This window comes from Stigmatopora argus, chromosome 19, assembly GCF_051989625.1.
Source record: "Stigmatopora argus isolate UIUO_Sarg chromosome 19, RoL_Sarg_1.0, whole genome shotgun sequence".
In the NCBI taxonomy this organism is placed as follows: Eukaryota; Metazoa; Chordata; class Actinopteri; order Syngnathiformes; family Syngnathidae; genus Stigmatopora; species Stigmatopora argus.
This window is the reverse complement of record NC_135405.1, coordinates 13,197,103-13,218,033: the sequence shown is the minus strand read 5'-3', so window position 1 is coordinate 13,218,033 and position 20,931 is coordinate 13,197,103. Positions and strand designations below refer to the sequence as shown.

Genomic DNA, 20,931 nt, shown 5'->3' with positions numbered 1-20,931 from the left:
GTTTACCTAATCCAGTCACACCAAGTGAATTTGATTATCTTTTGGTTTGATAAATACATTAAAATTCTTAATGATAATTAGTCTCCCAGTGATATAACTGAAAATATGACATTATTTCAGGCGTGAGTGATTCTATAATCCTGACATTGAGTGTAGTATGTCCTGAATGTGTCCCCTTAAATATACGTCATCGTGTCCGAGATTTTGCCACTGAATGACGTCACACTCTCACTCGAAATTCGAAACACTATCCAAGCGAATGGTTGTGTACGGCTTCGCCGACTGCTAGCCTTCGGCAATGTTGTTATCAGAATGATAGCGCAGCGGGGAAGCGAGGATTTTGCTCGTTTTTACACTGTCACTGATCCCACGAAGCACCAGAAGGGCTACACTGTTTACAAAGTCACCGCTCGGGTAAGTGGCGAACACACAATTAGTACTTGATAGCGCGTGGCTAGCAATGCTAGCTAACCGGGGCTAAGCTATTGGGGACAAATATGATGTAAACATCTAGAAATGTCAGCGACAGTATATTGATAATGTTTATATTGTATATCGCTGGTTATTTCCTCTTTAAAACACGAATTCTGCTTTATTTTCGCATCCGTGAGTGGTGTAATTGATTAGGCATTTGTATTGCAGCTGTGAATGAAGCTGAGCCATGAGCAAGCGTAAATTACGTAGCTAAACGACGATGTTTACTATGGTCTTAAAGAATATACAAATGGGCCAGGTTTCATTATATAGTTGGTTGGAATCTCTGATAGGAAAATGAACGACTTGTTCCAATTTATTTTGCCATGCGTATACTAGGAGTGAATGTTTGGAAAGGTGATGAGTACGTAACTGTGTCGTGAATACCGAGGAAACCGGAAATACGCACTTTTCGTAGCGGGATGCGCGGGAAATTCGGATTTACCAACGTCACTAATAATCTACGTAAACGGATATCCCGAATTACGAAATCTACGCGTCGGCGAAATGCAAAATAAACATGTTTATATCTTATTTTATAATAACGTAACCACCCAGATTTGAAGAATTACACTTTATTAACGAGATTATAACTTGATTGTTTCATTTTGCGTCGCTCTCACCACTTTATATTCTATTGGTGATGTCTCCCTCTTCCCTTTGTCTTTCACTATAAATGGCACCCATTGTAAGGCTCTCTACTCTACCCAGAGTTCTCAAGAATTGGAATATAATCCTGACTCATTTATACCCTTCTCTTGCTTCAGATCATTTCTCGGAAGAACCCCGAGGATGTCCGAGAGGTAAGACAAACTTTTCGGTCAAGATTTCCACTTAGGAATGAATGCACTCTACCCGGATGCTACGCTAATGGCTACGGCATGATGCCAATTACCGAGCCCAGTTTGTGGCATACGATTAGTAATAAGAATCATTGCACGTGGACCCGTGTTCATCGACGTTGTCTATTTGGATTTTACACGGCTCAATGTCTTGCCTGTTTTCCAGATAACGGTATGGAAACGCTACAGCGACTTTCGGAAACTTCACCAGAACCTCTGGCAGCTGCATAAGAATGTTTGCAGCCAATCGGAACTTTTTCCTCCCTTCGCCAAGGCTAAAGTGTTTGGTAAGTTTTCTTGCGGGCATATTTGTGGAAAATATTATTTTGAACAGTCATAGTAGTCAAAATCAGTGTTAAATGAGTCAATATTTGCTTGGCAACAAAACACAATGTTTGTAAGTAGCACCCATTGTATTACCGTTCTACGTTCAGGTCGCTTCGATGACTCGGTAATCGAGGAGAGAAGACAGCGCTTGGAGGATCTGCTGCAGTTTTCGGCAAATATTCCCGCTTTGTACTGCAGTCAGCACATCCAAGAGTTTTTTAAGGTAAGCTGGACGAGCGAAGGTCACTCCAAAAGCGCCGTTTTTGACACGTGTCGTCCAGGGAGGCAAAGTCCACGACGGGTCGGAACTCATCGGACCGTCCGAGCCTTTTTCCGACTTCCTCGCCGACAGTTTGTCCGACTCTAGCTCGGATGGTAAGAAAAGACGGAAAAGTCGGATTGGACTGTTCCGACGCTGACATATTTTTTTTGTTTCTTCAGTTCAACGTGATCTCAGTTTTGCAGAAGATTTGACAATCACGTCTGAGTATGGAGGTACGTAATTAGGGGGTGTTTTCCAGAAAAACGTATCGATATGCTTTCGCTAAGATATCGTTCAGTTTAGGGCACGGGTGTCAAAGTGGCGCCCCGGGGGCCAAATGTGGCCCGCCAAATCATTTTGTGTGGCCCGAGAAAGTAAATCATGAGTGCTGACTTTCTGTTTTAGGATCAAATTAAAATGATAGATATAGATGTATATTATATTTCCGGATTTTCTCCATTTGAAATCAATCATTTGAATTTTCTAATCCATTTTTTTCTTTGTTTTTAGTTCAAAATAATTTTGTAAAATCTAAAAATATATAAAAATATTTTCTGTTTTCCACTTAAATATGGAAAATGTATATTATATTTCCTGATTTTTCCCCTTTTAAATCAATAATTTGATTTTTTAAATCCATTTATTTCTTTGTTTTTAGTTCAAAATAATTTTGTAAAATCTAAACATATATAAAAATATTTTCTGTTTTCCACTTTGATATGGAAAATAATTAAAGAAAAATTGGTTTCCTTTGAGATTACTTCCCCTTCGAGATTTTCCCTTACTAAGAAAAAAAAGCTCAAATAAACATTTTTTTAGATATATAAAAAACGGGATATTCTGGGCTTTGAATCCAGTTCTTTTAATCCATTTATAAAAAAAAAATCTAAATATTATATCTAAAATGGTCTGGCCCACATCAAATCGAGTTGACGTTAACGCAGCCCGCGAAACAACCTGAGTCTGACACCCTTGGTTTAGGGTAATTACGGGTTGTTTTCTGCAGATTTTGAGTCACTTCCTGGGTCACATCCTTTTTAGTGACTCAAAAAAAAACAGGAACTGAGCTGTATGTCCCAATATCGACAGAAAGTGGCCCAAAATTGTCTCAAAATCAGCAGAAAGTGACTGAAAATGTATAGGAAATCACCAAAATGAACACATTCGCTGCCACCGCTGTGCGTCGTGTCGTCAACGGTCACATTGGAGCCATTTTGTGTCGGAATTACGATTCCCTTTTTGTTTTTTTTATCCAGGGACGTTGAGCGACAGTAGCGACGTCAACTGCCCGGCTTTGGACACCGACTCTTTAACCGGGCTGGACGATGGCATGGCCTCGGGCCGCGCCTCCCCGATTCGGCCGCACGGGGGCAGCGCTCTTCGCCCATCGCCGAAGCCCGGCCGCGCGTCGCTCTTCGCCCGGAAAAGCGTGGAGAGGCTGAAGGCCGACTACCTGGAACGAGCCGGCGAGCTCATCCGCCTAGCCGGGCAGAGGGAGAAGGCTCGCGACTACCAGGCGGCGTTTTCCTTCTACCGCAGCGGCGTGGACTTGTTGCTACAAGGCGTTCAAGGTCGGGCGGTCAAATCCGTTCCTCGCGGTATTCGTCGGGAACTTTGACCGACTGGATCCAACCGCAGGCGAGTCCAGTCCCACGCGAAGGGAGGCGGTGAAGAAGAAGACCGCCGAGTATTTGATGCGAGCCGAGCAAATATCCAGTCAGCATCTGAGCGGCGACATGGGTCAAGGGTCGGCGCAAACCGTGGTGAGATGCCGCTAAATATATCCTCTTTGTTTGGAGTCTTTTTTTTTCTTTTTTATCCTCAATAGAAGGATTTGGGTTTTAACTTTTCAGGTGACGGAGGCGCAGTGCTGCGGGGCCACCGGCAGAGGGAGTCAGCAAAGTCTTTCCGATGATCTCGGTGCTTATAGGGTGTTGGGCGTCATTGATAAGGTCAGTGGAGTGTAATTTTGTGCTCAAATTCAAGTGATCGAGATGGAAATATGTTAAAGAGTTAAATCGAGTGAGTCGCAGTAGTTTAATGAAGGGCTAAATATTAGTAAAATATCTGAGTTATTTCTTTAAAAGCAGAAACTTGGGTCAAAAATGGAAAAATGTTATTTTGGCTGTGTATATATACGTCTGTATAGGATACAAAACTTAAAGTGAACCTTTTAAGGTGGGTGTCTATTCACAAACCTTCTAGAGCACTGGTGTCAAAGTGGCGGCCCTGGGGCCAAATCTGGCCCGCCGCATCATTTTGTGCGGCCCGAGAAAGTAAATCATGAGTGCCGACTTTCTGTTTTAGGATCAAATTCAAATGAAGAGTATAGATGTATATTATATTCCCTGATTTTCCCCCTTTTGAAATCAATAATTTGAATTTTTTAATCCATTTTTTCTGTGTTTTTAGGTCAAAAATCATTTTGTAAAATCTAAAAAATTATATATAAAAAAAGCTAAAATAAACATTGTTTTGAATGTTTATTTTGAATATTCAGGGCTTCTTTTAATCCCATTTATTAAAAAAATCTAAATATTATATCTAAAATGATCCGGCCCACATGAAACCGAGTTGACGTTAATGCGGCCCGCGAACCAACTCGAGTCTGACACCCTTGGTCTAGAAAATATCCGAGTAAAATACGTACCTCATTTGGCCACTGCCAATAACGGCGGACTGAGGCGACCCATTCCCGGCGCTTTGGCCAAACACTTGATCCACGGGAGCGCCGCTCATTAGCGGAATCATGTCCCGATAAATCCGGACGCCCCGTCCTCGTGTTAACTCTCCTCCCTCCCCCCCATCTTTTCCACGGCAATAAAACACAGTAGATTTACTTGATGATATAGCGGCGAGGAAGCGCTTAGCGGCGGTTACGACGACCACCAAGGTCAGTTTGGGTTGCCGGTTCTCCCGACCAGCTGCCGGCCGAGCAAACCTCGGCGCTCGGCCGTGAAATGACTTGGCAACAAAGGACGTTCGTCCGCGCGAGACCTGGTCGTTTTTTAAAAGCGGCGTGGCAAAATGGCGGCCAGTTTTTCTTCCTTCCTTCCGCCTTTGACTTTTAATGGGGACAGAGGAGACAGATGGAGAGAGCTCCTCGCCCTTCTGCCCCCAGAATCCCCCCACCCGCCCTGATGTTTGTGTCTTAATTATATTAGCGCCCTGGCTAGCGCCGCGGCTCTGTTTACTCACATCTCCATTCATATCCATTTAGCCCGCACCTGTTTGGTCCCGACCGGGGTCGCGCCGAAGCGCTAACGCTCGCTCACGCGCGCTCGCTAGGTCGCGCACATATGTTCCACGTGTCCCCAGAGGGGGCGACGGAGAGGACCCGGATCGGGAGCGTCGTTTTCAGAGGAATCGGGTTCTTAAAATGTATTTATTTTCATTTTTAAGGGTTGTTTAAGGGTGAGCTGTCATTGAGGCAGATAGATGTCTAATCCATTTTGACTGGGAGCTTTGGCAGTGATCATTCGCCCTCCCCAGACAATCACATATGTATTTTGTTTAGGACTTTTAGGCGTTTAACTCATGAGATGACATTGACACGGTACGCCGTCCAATCTATTTTGACAGGGGGGGACGTTGGCCAAGTGATATTTGATTGGTTGTCTATAATAAGGAAAAAAAATGAAGATATCATGGAGAAGAAGCGGCAGGAACGAAGCCCCGCCGTCTTTTTTAGCCGGGGAGATGAAGGTCGAGATTAAGGGATGGCGTCAGTGACATCTGCTCGCTAATTGAAACAGTTGACACATACGAAAACATAATTGAATCAAAAAGAATGCGGCATCGTAAATCCTACTCCTATAAAAGCATTACACTGGGGACGCGTTGGGAAAAAATTGGGGTTGAGTTGGTATGATATGATGGAGGAAAAATTCAGTCAAATTTTATTTCAATTAAAAAAAACATTTATATTTTAAAAGTGAATTTATATACGTTTTTTTTATTTTTATATTTTCACTACTCGCACACAATTATAATTACAGTAGCCACATCATTTGCAAAACTCAAATAATTTAAAATAAGTTTTGAATAAATGCCAATATTTTTTTATAATGAAAGCACCTGTTAAATATAGTATTTTTTTAAGTGTTCCCAAACTCAACAACAAATGTGTTCCCTAGCGTAATCAAAACGAGCGAATATTGTCGCGGAATTCTCATTTCAACAACAACAAAAACCCTCCAACCCCCCAACCGCCCCATTGTCCAAGACGCAAATGATAAACGCGGCGTGCCTTTGCCCAATAATTGACTCGGAACGCATCGGTTTGCGCCCATCTGCTCGGCTAATCAGCTAATAATTCCAGCCCTAATGTGTTTAAATCAGTGTTTCGCGGCTGTGACATTGCCACGCTAAACACGGCAGGGCTTGATGGGTTAATCCCTCCCCCTCTTCTCGCCGTGGCGTTTATTTAGACGGTGACCCCGTCCGTCCTATCCGATCACCTGCCTATTAATGACTCTCTTCCATCACAGGTTCTTTTGGTCATGGACAAGAGAACGGGGGAGACGTTGGTGGTGAAAGTAAGTGCCCGTTGGTTGGTAGAAGTGTGTGTGTGTGTGTGTATCGCCCACCAGCGCAATGTGTGCCAGACGCCCCTGTGTGTGACCGCCGTAATTGATTCTAATGGGCCTGTCCCTGTCAGCTCCTCTGCTCTCAGGTGTGAGACGTGCGCCAGATGTCAACGCGCGCAGATGACTTGGCGTAGATGGGCGCGGCTTTATGTAAACGGATAGGCGGGCGCTGGCGGGCAATGTCAACTTGATGCGGGGGGGGGGGATTCGCAAATGGCGCGTCGGGGCTCGATGGCTACGGTCACTTTGAATCGGCGGCGTGACGATCTTCGGGGATGGGAGACGGTCGGGTCGGCCGTTTAGTTTTTGGGGCGTGTTCGTTTCGTTTTTGTTGGAATGTACTTGGTGGGTTTTGGGGAGGAGTTGTAGATGTAAAGAAATTAATAAACGGGGTTTGTGGTCCATAATATAGCTTTGTTTTTCAATTTCGGCGTTTCCAGGTCGAACAATATAGACCACATGTGTCAAAGTGGCGGCCCGGGGGCCAAATCTGGCCCGCCGCATCATTTTGTGCGGCCCGAGTAAGTAAATCATGAGTGCCGACTTTCTGTTTTAGGAGCAAATTCAAATGAAGAGTATAGATGTATATTAAATTTCCTGATTTTCCGCCTTTTAAATCAATGATTGTCATTTTTTAATCCATTTTTTTCTGTGTTTTTAGTTCAAAAATCATTTTGTAAAATCTAAAAATATATTTAAAAAAAAAGCTAAAATAAACATTGTTTTAGATCTATAAAAAACGGAATATTCAGGGCTTTTAATCCAGTTCTTTTAATCTATTTATTTAAAAAAAATCTAAATATATCTAAATCCGGCCCACGTGAAATCAAGTTGACGTTAAAGCGGCCCGCGAACCAACCCAAGTCTGACACCCTCGATATAGACGATTGTCATCATTTAAATTTCTTCTATTAATTTTAAGAGAACTACTGCCAAATATAAAAGATCAAAAGCCTTTATTGTCTTCATACACAGCTGCGTATAACGAAATTGGTGGTGCTACTCCACAGTGCGATTTCCCAGTAAAAAAAACATAAATAAGTAATCTAAGAATATAAATTGAGTTTGGCACCTATTACATTTGATTAGTTTTGTCACCTTAGATATCCTACAGTGTTTTATAGTAATCCCAAGCAGGCAAATTCAATTTGACCCTCTGCCCTTTGAACTTATGACCTTCAAACCTCTACCGTTTACTACTATAAATTTAGCTAGCATGCCAGTTTGATAATAATCCCTCCATTCGTTTTTGAGTTCTCTTAACCACAAACACACACAAAAACATACGCAACCTTCCTTACATTTAATAACGTAATAATATCAATAAGAAATGTGTTTATTAATTTTTTCCCTTTTCCCATCAGGCTTTGAGAAAGAGCAGCGACTGCGGCCGAGCGAAAACGACGCTGGCGCCTCGGAGCGTTCCCCACATGGTGCGGCTGGAAAAAGCGGTGGACACGGACGACGCCGTCTTCCTCTTCCTGCGGCACGCCGAGGGTGAGGCGCCTCATCTTTTTCGCGCTCGTCTCGCCGTGCCCTTGTCGCCTGCCGACAGATGTTTGATGGAGATGGGTGTGTGTCACAGGTCGTTATTCCCGGAGCAGGTGGCGCCGCGCTTCATTAGCTATGCCAACACCTGGGCCTTCTTACATCTCTCTCGCATTAGGGGCGGAGCCATATTTAGGACCGGGGTGTCCAAACTATAAAACCTTTTTTTTTATATACTGCCATAAATTGAACTTAAGTTCTTTGGCTCGGTGGTTAAGTGGTTAGCGCGTTTGGGCTTGCAGTTCTGGGGTTCTGGGTTCGAACCCAGGTCGCTCCTATGTGGGGTTTGAGTGTTTTCCCCGGGCTTGCGTGGGTTTTCTCCGGGTACTCTGGTTTTCAAAAACTCTAAATGTCCCTCTATTCGAAATAGATTGGACGTCTATCGTCTTTGATGGTAGCCCGTGGGTTCTTTGAGTTTTTTGTTGGGGGGGGTCTCTTGATATTGCTTAAACGTGACCGTTTATCGTCCGCAGGGGGAAAGCTGTGGTCCCACGTTGCCAAATACCTGCGCAATTCCACTCCGGAGGAGACTTTCGACGTCCCTTTCATCCAAAAGAGCCACAAAGCGGGCGTGCGCTCGCCCCAATTTGCCGCGACGTCCCCCAAATCGGACCCCGTCGCCGCTCGCCCACCGGGTTCGCCAAGCAAGGACGTGAAAGCGATGGCCGCGTCGCCTTGCCAAAGCCACCCCTCGACCCGGTCCGCCAAGTCCCCGGTGCCGCGCCCGGACTCCGGCGCCACCTCGGAAGAGGAGTGCACCGACAGTTATTTAACCCTTTGCAACGAGTACGAGCGAGACAAAGTGGAACCGGACTCTCTAGAGGAGGAACAGCGGGCCAGGAGCGGCGGCGCGTCGCCGGACGGGGCGACCGCCTCCTCGCCGCTCAGTGGCGACAGCCTATTGGACGACGACGACGGCGGCGGGGAAGGGCCGCGCCCGCCGTCTCCGAATCAACCCAGACGCGCGCTCATGGAGTTTTTCCGCATCGACAGCAAAGACAGCGCCGGCGAGGCCACCTGGGCGGAGCAACAGCGCCGGCCGTCCGACGTCGCCGAGGACCTCCTGGAGCTGGATCCCCAGGTCAAAGGTCACGGCGCGAAGTTCGATCACGGCGGTAAAGACGCCGAAGAGTCGGTGCCGGTCATTTCTTTCGAAGAGGCGCTGAATGAAGACGAGGGTCACCCGCCGGACCTTTTGGTCAACCTGCCCTCGGCGGACCAAGCCGGCCAATCGGAGACGGCGACGCCTCGCCCGGGCCCCGAGGTCGCGACCTCGCCCCGAAGATCCACCGAGCCGGATGTTTTACCGCTTCCCGGGCGACCTTTGCCCTCCTGCGCGTCTTCGGACGCCTTGACCTCGCTTTGGGACGACTACAGCTCGACTTTTGGACAAAAAGACGGCGAGGCGGACGAACCCTCACGCCGGGACGAAGACCCTCTGGACTCGCCGGGCCGGGCTTCGCCGAGAGAAGAAGTGGTGAAGAAATCGGAGGACGGCGGGGAAGCGGATCGCGTGTCGCGGCTGTTTTCGGAGCTGGACCAGCTGTCGGTGGCCGTGTCTCACGCTCGAATCCCGGAGGCGTTCGTCCGCTGCTGGGCCGTGGAGATGGTGACGGCGCTGGACCGCCTGCACCGGGAGGGCGTGGTCTGTCGGGACCTCAACCCCAACAACATCTTGCTCGATCGACACGGTAAGATTGCCATTATTGTGGTTGTTTGTGTGTTTTGATTGATTTGGAAGTGATCAAAGTGAGTTTAATAAGATGACATATTTGTATATTTTCACTAAAGAGTTTCCTGTTATTCTGTAAAAATGTATTTAGTGTCTATAAAATAATTACTACCTAAAAAAAAAAAATTCAACATTTTCTCATCATTGAAAATAATTGGCAACTCAAATCATCCTTTCCTATGCAAATACATTGAACCTTTTTCCAACTACAATTTAAAAAAAAAAAAGGTATAAAAATAAAAACTTGCTCCATAACATGATAAATTATAAAAACATAAAATGGCAAGATTAAAAATAGAATTTAAAAACATTTGTCAGGCTGCAGTTGGATGACCTTGTGCTACCTGCCATGGCCATCGGAGGGCAGTATAAGTCAAACTGATGCTTATAGTACAATTTTTGGAGATCATCAGTTTTATTGTTATATTTTAATTTGCTTTGTACAATGCTAAAATTTAAATAGTCACTTATTTTCTCTAATTGACGATGATCGGCTTCCCTTCCCTTCTGACTGGAAATGAAAAACGGATTGGACGTCCATGGCCGTCAAGGGCGCCGAAGCCGCGTCCTCCGCAACGACCCCGACCGCCGTCTTAATCTCTCCTTCTCCGGAAATAAAGACGAGAGGCGGCTTTTTTTTTTTCTTTACAATCATCTCCCTCACCTCGTTACCAACACGCGTCTAATTAGCTGAGTGGCTGTTTTAGTCTCCCCCGCGGTCATTATTGTTCTAAAGGGCCCATCAAGCAAGTAGCGCGGCGCATGGTTTTGGCTAGCTTGGGCTAATGGCCGCGGCTACCTAATGACACCATTAGTTCTAATGACGGCGTTAACGGGGAGCCGCTAAACGGGAGTAATCGCCCAGGCGGCGGACTCCAAAACGGGCTGGGAAGGAAGCGCTTGGCGAGGGGGGGGGGGGGGTGCAAACTTTGGAAAGTGCAAAGACACTTGACTGGGACGGACGCTAAATAAAAGTTGTTGTTTATTTTTGCTTTCAGGACACGTTCAGCTGACTTATTTCTGTCGTTGGAGTGACGTGGAAGAGTCGTGCGACCAGGACGCCTGCGAGAACATGTACTGCGCGCCAGGTAAGGCCTTTTTTAAAATTATTTTCATGGTAGCGTTTAGTGGCGAGTCAGAAATGTTGCTAGTGCACTCGTGACCGTTAATTCAAAAAATGGAGAGTGAGAATGCAGGTCGTCGTGACACTGAATTTAAAAAGTTGAGTTTAAAAAAATGGTGGAGCTACTAAAAAAAGGGAGCTAGATTTTTTAAATTTAGAATGAAAATTTTAATTGACAAGAAACTTAAGGTTTTAAGGTAAGTTCCATGCTTTTTTATATATATATATATATATATATATATATATATATATATATATATATATATATATATATATATATATATATATATATATATATATATATAAAGCGTTATTATGCAGTTCGGTCAAATTTTTACAGGATTAAAATTTTCATTTAGTAGTTTTTAAAAAGTTCTTTTTAGAAATGAAACAATGTCACCATTTCAAAAGAATACAGTAAATTTAGTGTGTGAAAATGAGCAAATATGAAGATCGTAAAATTATCCACATGAACAAAGGGAGAAAATAAGCTATAATTTTGACAAAATCGCAATTTTTGTTTATCAATTTAAAAATAATTCATGTTAACGGAACACTAGAGTGACGCCGTTATTAATAGAAAACACGTTTTACCATTGAAAAAGATGAGCATCCACTGTCAGTTGAATTAAATTGGACATTATCATTGTCAATAGCAGCATTGAGTCAATTTTGCGGGACTTACGGTAAAGTTTGGATCATTTCCTATTTATTTTGAGGGTCTTTCCCGTTCCTGTTGATTTTTGGGCAATTCTAGTTGACTCCCTGTAAATTTTAGGAATTTTAACCTTCCTTATAAACTCATTAATCGTCCGCGTTTTCGCCAAAAAATGAGCCAAACAGTGCCAAAACATCTGGTTTTGCGGCGCCCTTGTCGAACAAAAGAAAGAATGTATTTGAATTCCCCCCCGCGGGCCGTACGTTTGACACCCCCCCACCAACCCCCCCTCCCGCTCTAGAGGGTTCCGCCGCGCAACGGCGAGGAGGGCCGGCGTGAGCGCAGCCCGGTCGGTTTGTTGCCCCCGGCAGGCTCGTGGCAGCTCTGGCATGTTGTTTAAAAGCTGTCGAAAGCAAAGCGTTTGCCACTGGCTCAGCCAGACTGACTGCCAGCCTGCCTTTCTTCTCCGCGCTTTGTGGAAATATACACCGCTATGCGTGCGCCCATTATATAGAAATAGCTTTACTTTGGTGTTTTCGGACCAAAACACACACACGTACACACTTGTATTTTCTACTTGGACTCAAATAAAAGGTAAATACATGTCAAAATAGTTTGTTAAAATGCAAAGGAAGAATTCAAGGCCGTCGAAAGTGCAGATTTAGATTTTTTTTTTTTAAATAATGGGAGTGGTTTGGTATAAAAATGCTTGTTGATTCGTTTTTAATTATTTGAGGCAGCCAGCAAATTTCATGCGTAAACAATGTTTCTGAATATAATTAACTTATATAGAGTATAGTAAGAAAGCCACTTTATTCGTTTTAGTTACACTTAAAAAAAACTTTATATTTTGCTGTTAATAAATTTTTAAAAAACTGCTTAAATCAAGTCATCATATTTTACTGAAATTATTTTTAAGCAAATGTGTTTTATTTTAAGATATGAGCTACTGTATACTAAAACCTAAACTGACTACATGTTTTTTTTTAATGTTAGTTTTCATAAAATCTAAAAAAAAAAATGAAGACTGTTTACAATCTAAACTAAATTATCTTAAAAACATCCTTATTTTGTTTTTTAAAAAAATTCAAAGGCAATAAATAACAATCCATCACTCCGCATCTTCAGGAGTAAATTGATTAAATAACCTAAAGACATTAATCTCAATAATCCTCCTGTGCTTTAATACAATTTGAATCATAAAAAAAAACATATCCCAGCCCTGTTGGATTTGCGCTTGACTTATTTTGTTGATAATATCGTCTTACAGCCCAAGATATTTAATTTAAAACCATGTAAAGGATCATCCCCTCCAAAAAATCACATTGTAAAGCGGAAGAAAACGACGTATGCTATTAATCCTCAAGTACAAACCATGTAGTAACCATACCTGCCACTAGAGGGCGCGTGACACCATCTCAGTATCCCAATGTACTCCGGCACACTTTGATTTTTTTTTGTTATTGTCATTTTTATAGACACGAATTGCGCTTTTTTTCCATACACGCTAAACGGCAAAGAGTGTGTTTGTGTGTGTGTGTGTGTGTTTATTTTTATTTTTTATCTCGCCCTTGTTATGTATTGCTGTTGATCCAGACAGGGTCAGCTCTATGGCTTCATTCCCGATGACAGATTTATGACTGTTTGCCAGAGAGCTAGCAGGGGGTCTGTTCTGTTGCCCCCCATGTGTGTATGCGTGCTTGTGGGTGTGTGTGTGTGTGTGTGTGTCAAAAGAAGGAGAGAAACATGTTTTTAAAGCACACTCATTCACACCCACGCGAAGAAGGGGGGGGGGGGGGGGGGAATAGCCAGGGAGCGGACTCGGAAAAATCCGGTGGCAGTGGATTAATTTGTTTATTCTCTTCTCGCGCTTATTTACATTCTCGCCGTTTTGGTGTCACCAAACGTCAGATGGTAAATGTTTTGTTTTGTAATTAGTAAAAAGCAAAATCAAACAGGAGGGATGGGAGAAAGTGGAATAGATGGAAGGCAAGGATAACATAGTTTTGATTTTTTTTTCCCCCTGGTAAATTGGAATTAATGTGCCCAAAAACTTATTATTATAGCTTATTATTACTATTATTGAATTTAATTGAACACTTTTACTCTCATTATACCAGTAGAATGAGATTTTAAGCTTGAATACAAAGTGCACAAATAACAACAAACAAACAAACAGAGAAATAAACATTAAATAATAACTACTAACTATAAATATAACTAATAAATAAATAAATAATCAATATATCTGTAAGTAGTCAAGAAGTGCACAAATAACAAAGAAACAGATTAAAAAATATTATAATAATCTATAAGTGATAAATAAGTAGTCAACAAGAAAAAATAAGTATTAGTAATTGTGTTTGTATTTGTAAGGGTCATAATTTTTACATTTTTAGTCACTAATGACCTTCCAATGATGGCAAATGATGTCCAATCTATTATTATTTTTTGCCCATTAATTAGTTCCAGTCAAAATGTACCAGTCAATCACAAGGATTTGACGTCCTTAACCGTCAATGGCAGCCAATCATTTAAAGGAACGTCACTTTATTATCGTTAGCATCCACTTGGCTGTGTTAAATAATACTTTAGTCACTCATTTCGTAGTTCTGTAATGTAGACTGCCACAATAACAAAACTCGCCGGTATATTCTTTATCCTCTGTAAAGAAAACGACTCATAATAATTTCCAGTTCAAATTGATTAATTAAATGTATTTCGCCTACAAATTATCACATCAAATTGATAGTTAGAATCTATAGTGCCGTTAAATCATACTTATCCAATTTGAGTGTGCCGCAACGCATGTAGACAGACAAAATAGCACAAGTCGCCCGCGTATATTCTTTATCCTCTGCCAAAAAAAAACGACCGGGCGCATCGCTTATTCCCACTTCCCGTCTCAAGCGCGAGCTTACATGCGAGTTGAAGGCCCAGTCGCTCCGCGGAAGAGTCGTTGGCCGATGACCCGCGGCCCCCAGGACGCGGTTAAAGCGAAACCCCGCCCCCCCGCAGGTCCTCTTTCTCCCCCATCTCCGTGCCTCGCTCTGACAGAGCGGTAAGTGCGGCCAGCTCGGCCGACTCGGCCGGCTCGGCCTCGCTTTCCCCCCCGCGGCTCCTCAGACATTAATCGGTGGTGACGACATCGACCTTGCTCTGAGACGCGTGCCCGCCGCCGGCCCTCCGGCGAGGAGCCGCGCAGGTATCGCTAGTCGGTTCCATGACCGTCTTCTCTCCTCGGCTGTCAAAACAGCCGTCCCGGGGAGCCCCCGAAGTCAGCTGGCGGTATCGCGCCGGCCCCGGCTAACCTTGGCTGCAAGAGAGCCGCGCCGAGGCCTCCGGGAGAGCGGGGGTCTTTGTCTCTCGTGTTCGCCCCAGCTGAGGAGCTCCATCTCCGGGCGCGCGGGGGGTCACGGGGGGCCCCCCTCCGGGCCGACGCCCCCGACGCCGCGGGGAGGCCGGGGCCAACTTGAGCGGCATGAGAAGCCATCTGGTGCCAAGCGGGGCTGCTAGCCAGCTCCCACGCCGCACTTTTTGACTTTCACGTTTATTTTTAGGGGGGGTTGAGGGGGGTCTTAAGTCTTGTTAGATGCATGCGGATATTCTGCGGTGGTTCAGTTGTTCTGTAGTGTGGTTTTGTCACGGTCACTTTGTAGTTTTAACATTTCCGCTTTGCGTTTCAAGGTTTTTTTGCGCAAGTGTAATCAAATGAGCTCTAAATTGATGGCACTAAATTATTTTGGTCCATCGTGATGCAAATTTCGAATCATTTTTAGCAATAATTTGACTGTCCGTTTAAAAGTAAGGAGTGTCCAGTCTGTAAAATAATAGATTGACTTGTTAAGTCTTTGACGGCGATAATGGCACTGAAACTATTTTTTTCTTCCCATTAGCACACTTGAAATGTAAGTCTCAAATTATTTTTGGTATTCATTTGATAGCCCATTTTAATCCCAAACCCTAAAAAAGTAGATATTTTTTTAGAATCCAATAAATCAAATAATAGGAATAGTTTACTCCTTAACTTCTTAGCTGCGTTAGCAAACGTTAGCTTTCATTCGTCATCGCACTAAACTCCGATTTTTTTGCCATTAAAATGGCCATTCTAAAGCCATACCCTAAAAAGAATGAAACTTTTTTGCAAATAATTAAGAAAATGATAGCTAAACTTCTTTCGTTAGCTCAAAATGCAATTAAATGTTCACCTTCAGAGGCTTTTTTCCACGCAAGAACCTCGCGACGAATTCATTAAAGACTCGCAGAAGCGGAAGTCCAGCCAAACGGCGAACGGCGCCCGTGTAATTATCGAGCGGCGTTTAATAATGCGCCTCGTCGGAAAACCGGGGGCCCGAGAAAGAGAACAAAACTCTGCGGCTCACTTTTTTTTTCTCTCTGGCGTTCACGCTTTAGATTTCTTAACGCGCGCATTTTGTCGGAGCGCCTTCGCCGCTCGAGGTCGGGTCATGCAGATGGCGCCAAGTTGCGGCAACAGCCGCTTTCCTGCTTTTAACCGCTTTTTTATGATGCAAATGGCCCTTTTATGAGACGCACTCGGCGGCTGTGTGTGCGGCGCTCCGCTGAATTACTGAGACATTCGAGATGTCGACCGGCGACTGAAGTAGTCGCATTGTTGGGGGGCGCTTTTTTACAGATCGGGGGGGTGTCAAACGGACGGCCCGCGGGCCCTCAAGTCGTTGGATGCCAAATAACAAAAAAAAAACAGGTTGCTCATTTGCGCTCCTTTTGAAATTTCGCCCCTATGAGATTAGCAGTAGCATTCAGGCTACCGACCAAAACGCAGTTTTTGCTGTGAAAAAGTGACACTTTGAACACGAAAAAAATTTGAAAAATAGAACCAAAATGTTTAAAAACTTACAGGAGGAAATTTCAAATTGACCTAAACAGGAAGTTCAACTTAAACTGGTTGTCGATGCTCATTATTCCGCGTCCGATCTATTTTCCGATGCTAGCGCCACCAATGGCGGACAATAAGTTCACAAGGATGTGGCTTAAAAAAATGCTCCCAAAAACAAATGGAAATGCTCCAAAATAGTAAGGCTTTTTTCTTAAAAAGACAACATGGTACAGTAAAGCATTTTTTCTTAAAAAACGACAAAGGCTTTTTTTTGTAAAAAATGACATAGTATAGTAAGGCTTTAAAAAAAACGACATAGTATAGTAAGCCTTTTTTTCGTAAAAAAAACGACAAAGGCTTTTTTCGTAAAAAAACGACATAGTATAGTAAGGCTTTTTTCCCTAAAAAAAACGACCTAGTATAGTACTTTAACTTAAACTTAGTTTAGTATAGTAAGGCTTTTTCTCTTAAAAAAACGACATAGTATAGTAAGGCTTTAAAAAAAAAAAACACATAGGCTTTTTTTCTTTAAAAAAACGACATAGCATAGTAAGGCTTTTTTAAGTGACCCTTGATTAAAATAAAATTAATTAAAAGGAAGTCCCGCTAAATTAACCGGTCACCCGCCATTGACAACGCTAGTCCAGTTCACCTAAACTGGGATTTCAACTGGTTGTGAATGTTCATCAATTGACATGTTTTTTTTTTTCTTGCCCTAGAGGTGGGAGGCATCGGCGAGGAAACGGCGGCGTGCGATTGGTGGAGTTTGGGCGCCGTCCTCTTTGAGCTGCTGACAAGCATGGTGAGTCCAAAAAACAAACACCATCAAAAAGTGCATTTTTGTCGCTCACTCGCTCGCAAGGTATTGTGGGACGTCTCCGGGTGGATTGGCATGCAGCTGTCGACGTTCTTTTGCGCGCTTGCCAGGTCGCTCGCGTGTGTGCGTTTTTGTAGTTGTCGTGTTTGTGTGAAGGAGGGAGGTACGTCTTGGCTAACGTTTCTCGCTTTGGTTCTCCGGGAGCGCCGGGGGTGCCGGGGGTGTCCGTGTGACTTTCTCCCCCAGCTTGAGCTCCATCTGCCGGGCCGGCGGGTCAGCCCTCCGCGGCCTTCTTTTCTGGCTTCGGGAAAACCGCTGGGCTCCAGGAGCCACGGTTAAAAAACAAAAAAAAGAGATAAATAAATAAGTGGAAAAGCGTAGGTGAAGCAGGGAGCGATTTCCAAAGTGAGGCTGGATTGCGTGGGGGTGGGGGTTTTGATTTCTTTAAAGATTTAATGAGGGTTTCGTCGTCAAGCTGCGGATAACAAATAAAATAGCTATCGTGTGAGATGTAATGCCGTTTTCCCACTTCAAAATAATTGTTTAGAACTCGTTAAATGTAGTTCTCTTATGAAAAAAGACTTTTCGTCAAAGTAAGAACATCGTTACCAAATTTTTAGAAGTCATTAAATGACATTTAAAGGCGTTCCGACTAAAGTCCAAAAATATAATGTGGCCACGTGTTTTAATTTGAAATCAGAAATCTGAAGTTAAGTTTAGAATTCTGAGAAACAATTATGATTAAATAACCATCAATGACACCAAGTTACAAGTTAAATAGATTTGTTTTTCCCTAAAAGCTTTACTCTACTATAATATATATATTTTTTAATTTTATATCCAATTTACCAATCAGTGTAAAGGAACGGATAACATTTCACATAGTCTTTTCCCACTATATTTCCACACTAGCGCGTATACACACACACACACACACTCCCGCACGTACACAAACAGCCCTTCAATTTTTCATTGTCTATTAAATTTAAATGGAGTGTAACTGTTTGCCGGCGGCCATATTTTCTTATCAACCATCAACGTTGCCCATCAGCGTCCCAACAAACGCCAGTCAGGGGGGGTGTTCGACGCCTGTTATTGTGTTTAACCGCACGCACATCCACGCTTACCTGGGGAAAAAAAAAACAAAGTCAGTCACACAGATGTCTCCTTTGATGATTACGTCTGTGCAGCGTCCTGGCAGAGACACACACACCAAAAAACACACAGCGTAAATAGCGCCTCTCCATCTTTGCAGGATAAGATCTAGCCCGGGGCAGTCTCCGCCGCAGCCAGGAACCCGGCCAGAAATCCCGCAGCGCCGATCGGGGGGGGGGGGTCCTCGCCGGGGTCCTTTTAACGCAAAGCCGTCAGAAGATGCGCCCTAGCGATTAGCGGCCATTAGCTTCGATGATTCCGACGATAAGGCGTTTTTTCCTTTTTTGTGCTGGCGCTAATTTGCTAGTTTTTCCAATTTTTTTGACGCAAACAGTGTGTTTTCAGCTTAAGTGTTTTCCACTCGCCGTTCCAAGAGGAGCACGACGACGCCCGCCGTCACACGATTGTTGTTTCAGGCGCGCCCGCCGTTGTCGTCCTAGCGCTCCAGCCCAGCCTAGGCTTTGTTCTTTCTTTCTTTTTTGTTTTTTTTCGTATTTCTGTGTTTGCGCTAACGGCTATCTCTGTCCGCAGTCGCTGCGCCAGTGCCATCCAGCGGGAATCGGACGACACACGGCGCTCAACGTCCCCGAGTCGCTGTCGGAGGAAGCCGGATCGCTACTGGAACAGGTGGGCATGCAAAAAACAGCTTTGGATTCTATTCCCTAGCCAAACTCGATCTTATCCCCAGTACCTTTTTGGCCACGTAAAGTACTTAGTTTATTCATCGGACTCAGTTCGTCCGTTTTAGTTGATCGTAATGTGATTTTTAAATATCCAGCAGCATTTTTAGGAAGCTACGAGTGCGCGAAAAGCACCATTTGAATCATTTTGACAAAAATTGAACTCATTTGCGTCCTAGAGTAAACTCAGTCCTCAGAAAGTTTCACCCATCACACACATTGAAAACCACAACAACAACAAAATCACATTTTTAGAGAAGATTTTATTGACAGTAACAAACCATTGACACCCACAGAAACCCATTAAAATTTGACCACAACCTCTCGCAGGCTCAACGTCAGCCATTTGCAATCTAACAGTCAACCGCAACGACCCAAAATTGAAAACATCGGGTCTCTAAACATAATACTTTGTACTATACTCATGTCTTCTGTTTTTTTTTTTGCGTCCCCCAGTTGCTGCAGTACAACCCCACGGAAAGACTTGGCGCGGGAGTGTCCGGCGCTGACGACATCAAGTCCCACCCCTTTTTTGCCAAAGTGGACTGGACCAAGTAGCGCTCCTTCCTCCGCAAGTGCATGCTGGGAAAAAAAGGCCATCACGTTGAACTCCAGGTAGAAATCCACATTCCTAAGGGGAAAAAAAAGGCACAATAATCCACTCGTACATCGTATTGCCAAATAGCCATTAAATTAGGGCCACAAAGACACAACGTTAGCCAAGATTACGACTTTATTCTCCAAAGTGTAGTGTACAGTTACTAAAATAATGTCTTTACGCGTCAGTCTTGATCCACTCGACACTTGTTAGATTTGCGTTGTTGCCGTAAAACTTAACAACACAAGACATTTTGCAAAAGTGCCGCTTAAAACTTAACATCAGGGGTTTACTATGCAAGTAAAGAAGCAGAATGACAGCTAAGCATCTGTAAAAATGGGCATTATCAAGTACACTAAGGTTGCAGACTTTAAAAAAGGCGACGTTTTTCTAGCCAACTGCACTAAAGCACTGAATTGATGTAAATAGAAGACGTTTTAAATTGTAAGAAAATCACCCAACACTAACCGCCCACCGACTCTGATAGGTTAACATAGCCGTCATGTCACTTTAGCACACGGACCATCCATCTTGGTCCAAACGGGTCGGACGGGACGCTCCGTTTCTGGTTTGTATGATCCAATGTGTTCCAGGCAAACTGTACTGACTGCAAACAATAAAGAAAAACACATGAGAGATTTTGCAAAATGGTATCTTTTATATCGGCTTGGAATTATTGTATTTGTGGGCCTAACTAAATGTAACATGTGCACTAAACTTTACTCAACAGGTTGGATCTCATGTCCCAGTTGGACTTGTGGCAGACTACCCTGAAAATGGCTGAAGTTAATCAGGGTGGACTCTGGTTAGTACTTGGATGGGACACCGACCTACCGACCGACTGGGAATACCAGATGTTGTAAGTTAGCTCAATTGGTAGCGTGCTCACTTACTTAGCATGTGAGAAGCAGTGGGATCTATATACACAGGTTCTGAAGAGGCCCCCCCCCACCCAATGGCCTAAGTAGTCAGTGCGTTAACCTCGTAACCTCACGGCTCTGAGGGCATGGGTTCAAATCCCGGTCGGTCATGTGTGGACTTCACCCCGCGATCGGCTGGTCAAAGATTCCAACACCAAGAAATGAAGTTCTACTTATACAAAAAAAACCTGTATAAGTAGAACTTCATTTCTTGGTGTTGGAATTGGCGTCCAGCCGAACGCAGGGTGAAGTCCATACATGACCGACCTGGATTTGAACCCATGCCCTCAGAGCTGTGAGGCGGCAAGGCTAACGCACTGACTACTTAGGCCATGGGGAGGGGGGCTC

General features: G+C 43.9%; 2 protein-coding genes across 7 annotated transcripts in view; one reads left to right on the top strand and one right to left on the bottom strand.

Annotated features, from left to right (window-relative positions):
* Positions 1-262: 262 nt before the first annotated feature.
* rps6kc1 (ribosomal protein S6 kinase polypeptide 1) lies at positions 263-20,297 on the top strand. The gene is made up of 16 exons (XM_077586698.1): positions 263-414; positions 1,242-1,277; positions 1,483-1,603; positions 1,751-1,866; positions 1,925-2,018; positions 2,085-2,138; positions 3,162-3,476; positions 3,544-3,668; positions 3,759-3,857; positions 6,396-6,443; positions 7,859-7,991; positions 8,516-9,733; positions 10,773-10,862; positions 17,133-17,215; positions 18,917-19,012; positions 19,522-20,297. Exons 1-16 carry the CDS (start codon positions 313-315, stop codon positions 19,621-19,623), a joined length of 2,832 nt encoding a protein of 943 aa, XP_077442824.1. The 5' UTR covers positions 263-312; the 3' UTR covers positions 19,624-20,297.
* Positions 19,309-20,931, bottom strand: part of LOC144064294 (uncharacterized) — a 97,743-nt gene continuing 96,120 nt past the window's right edge. For all 6 annotated transcript variants that reach the window (XR_013296756.1, XR_013296758.1, XR_013296755.1 and 3 more), the window contains one exon: positions 19,309-20,270. The gene's annotated coding sequence lies outside the window, so the exon portion shown is untranslated. The remainder of the gene's footprint in view (positions 20,271-20,931) is intronic.

What these genes read in the sequence shown, in the direction of transcription:
- rps6kc1 (XM_077586698.1), top strand. Translation starts at nt 313, where the DNA reads ATGATAGCGCAGCGGGGAAGCGAGGATTTTGCTCGTTTTTACACTGTC. An exon ending in TTTACAAAGTCACCGCTCGG is followed by an intron (nt 415 to 1,241) that starts GTAAGTGGCGAA and finishes CTCTTGCTTCAG; the next exon opens with ATCATTTCTCGGAAGAACCC. An exon ending in GGGAGACGTTGGTGGTGAAA is followed by an intron (nt 6,444 to 7,858) that starts GTAAGTGCCCGT and finishes TTTTCCCATCAG; the next exon opens with GCTTTGAGAAAGAGCAGCGA.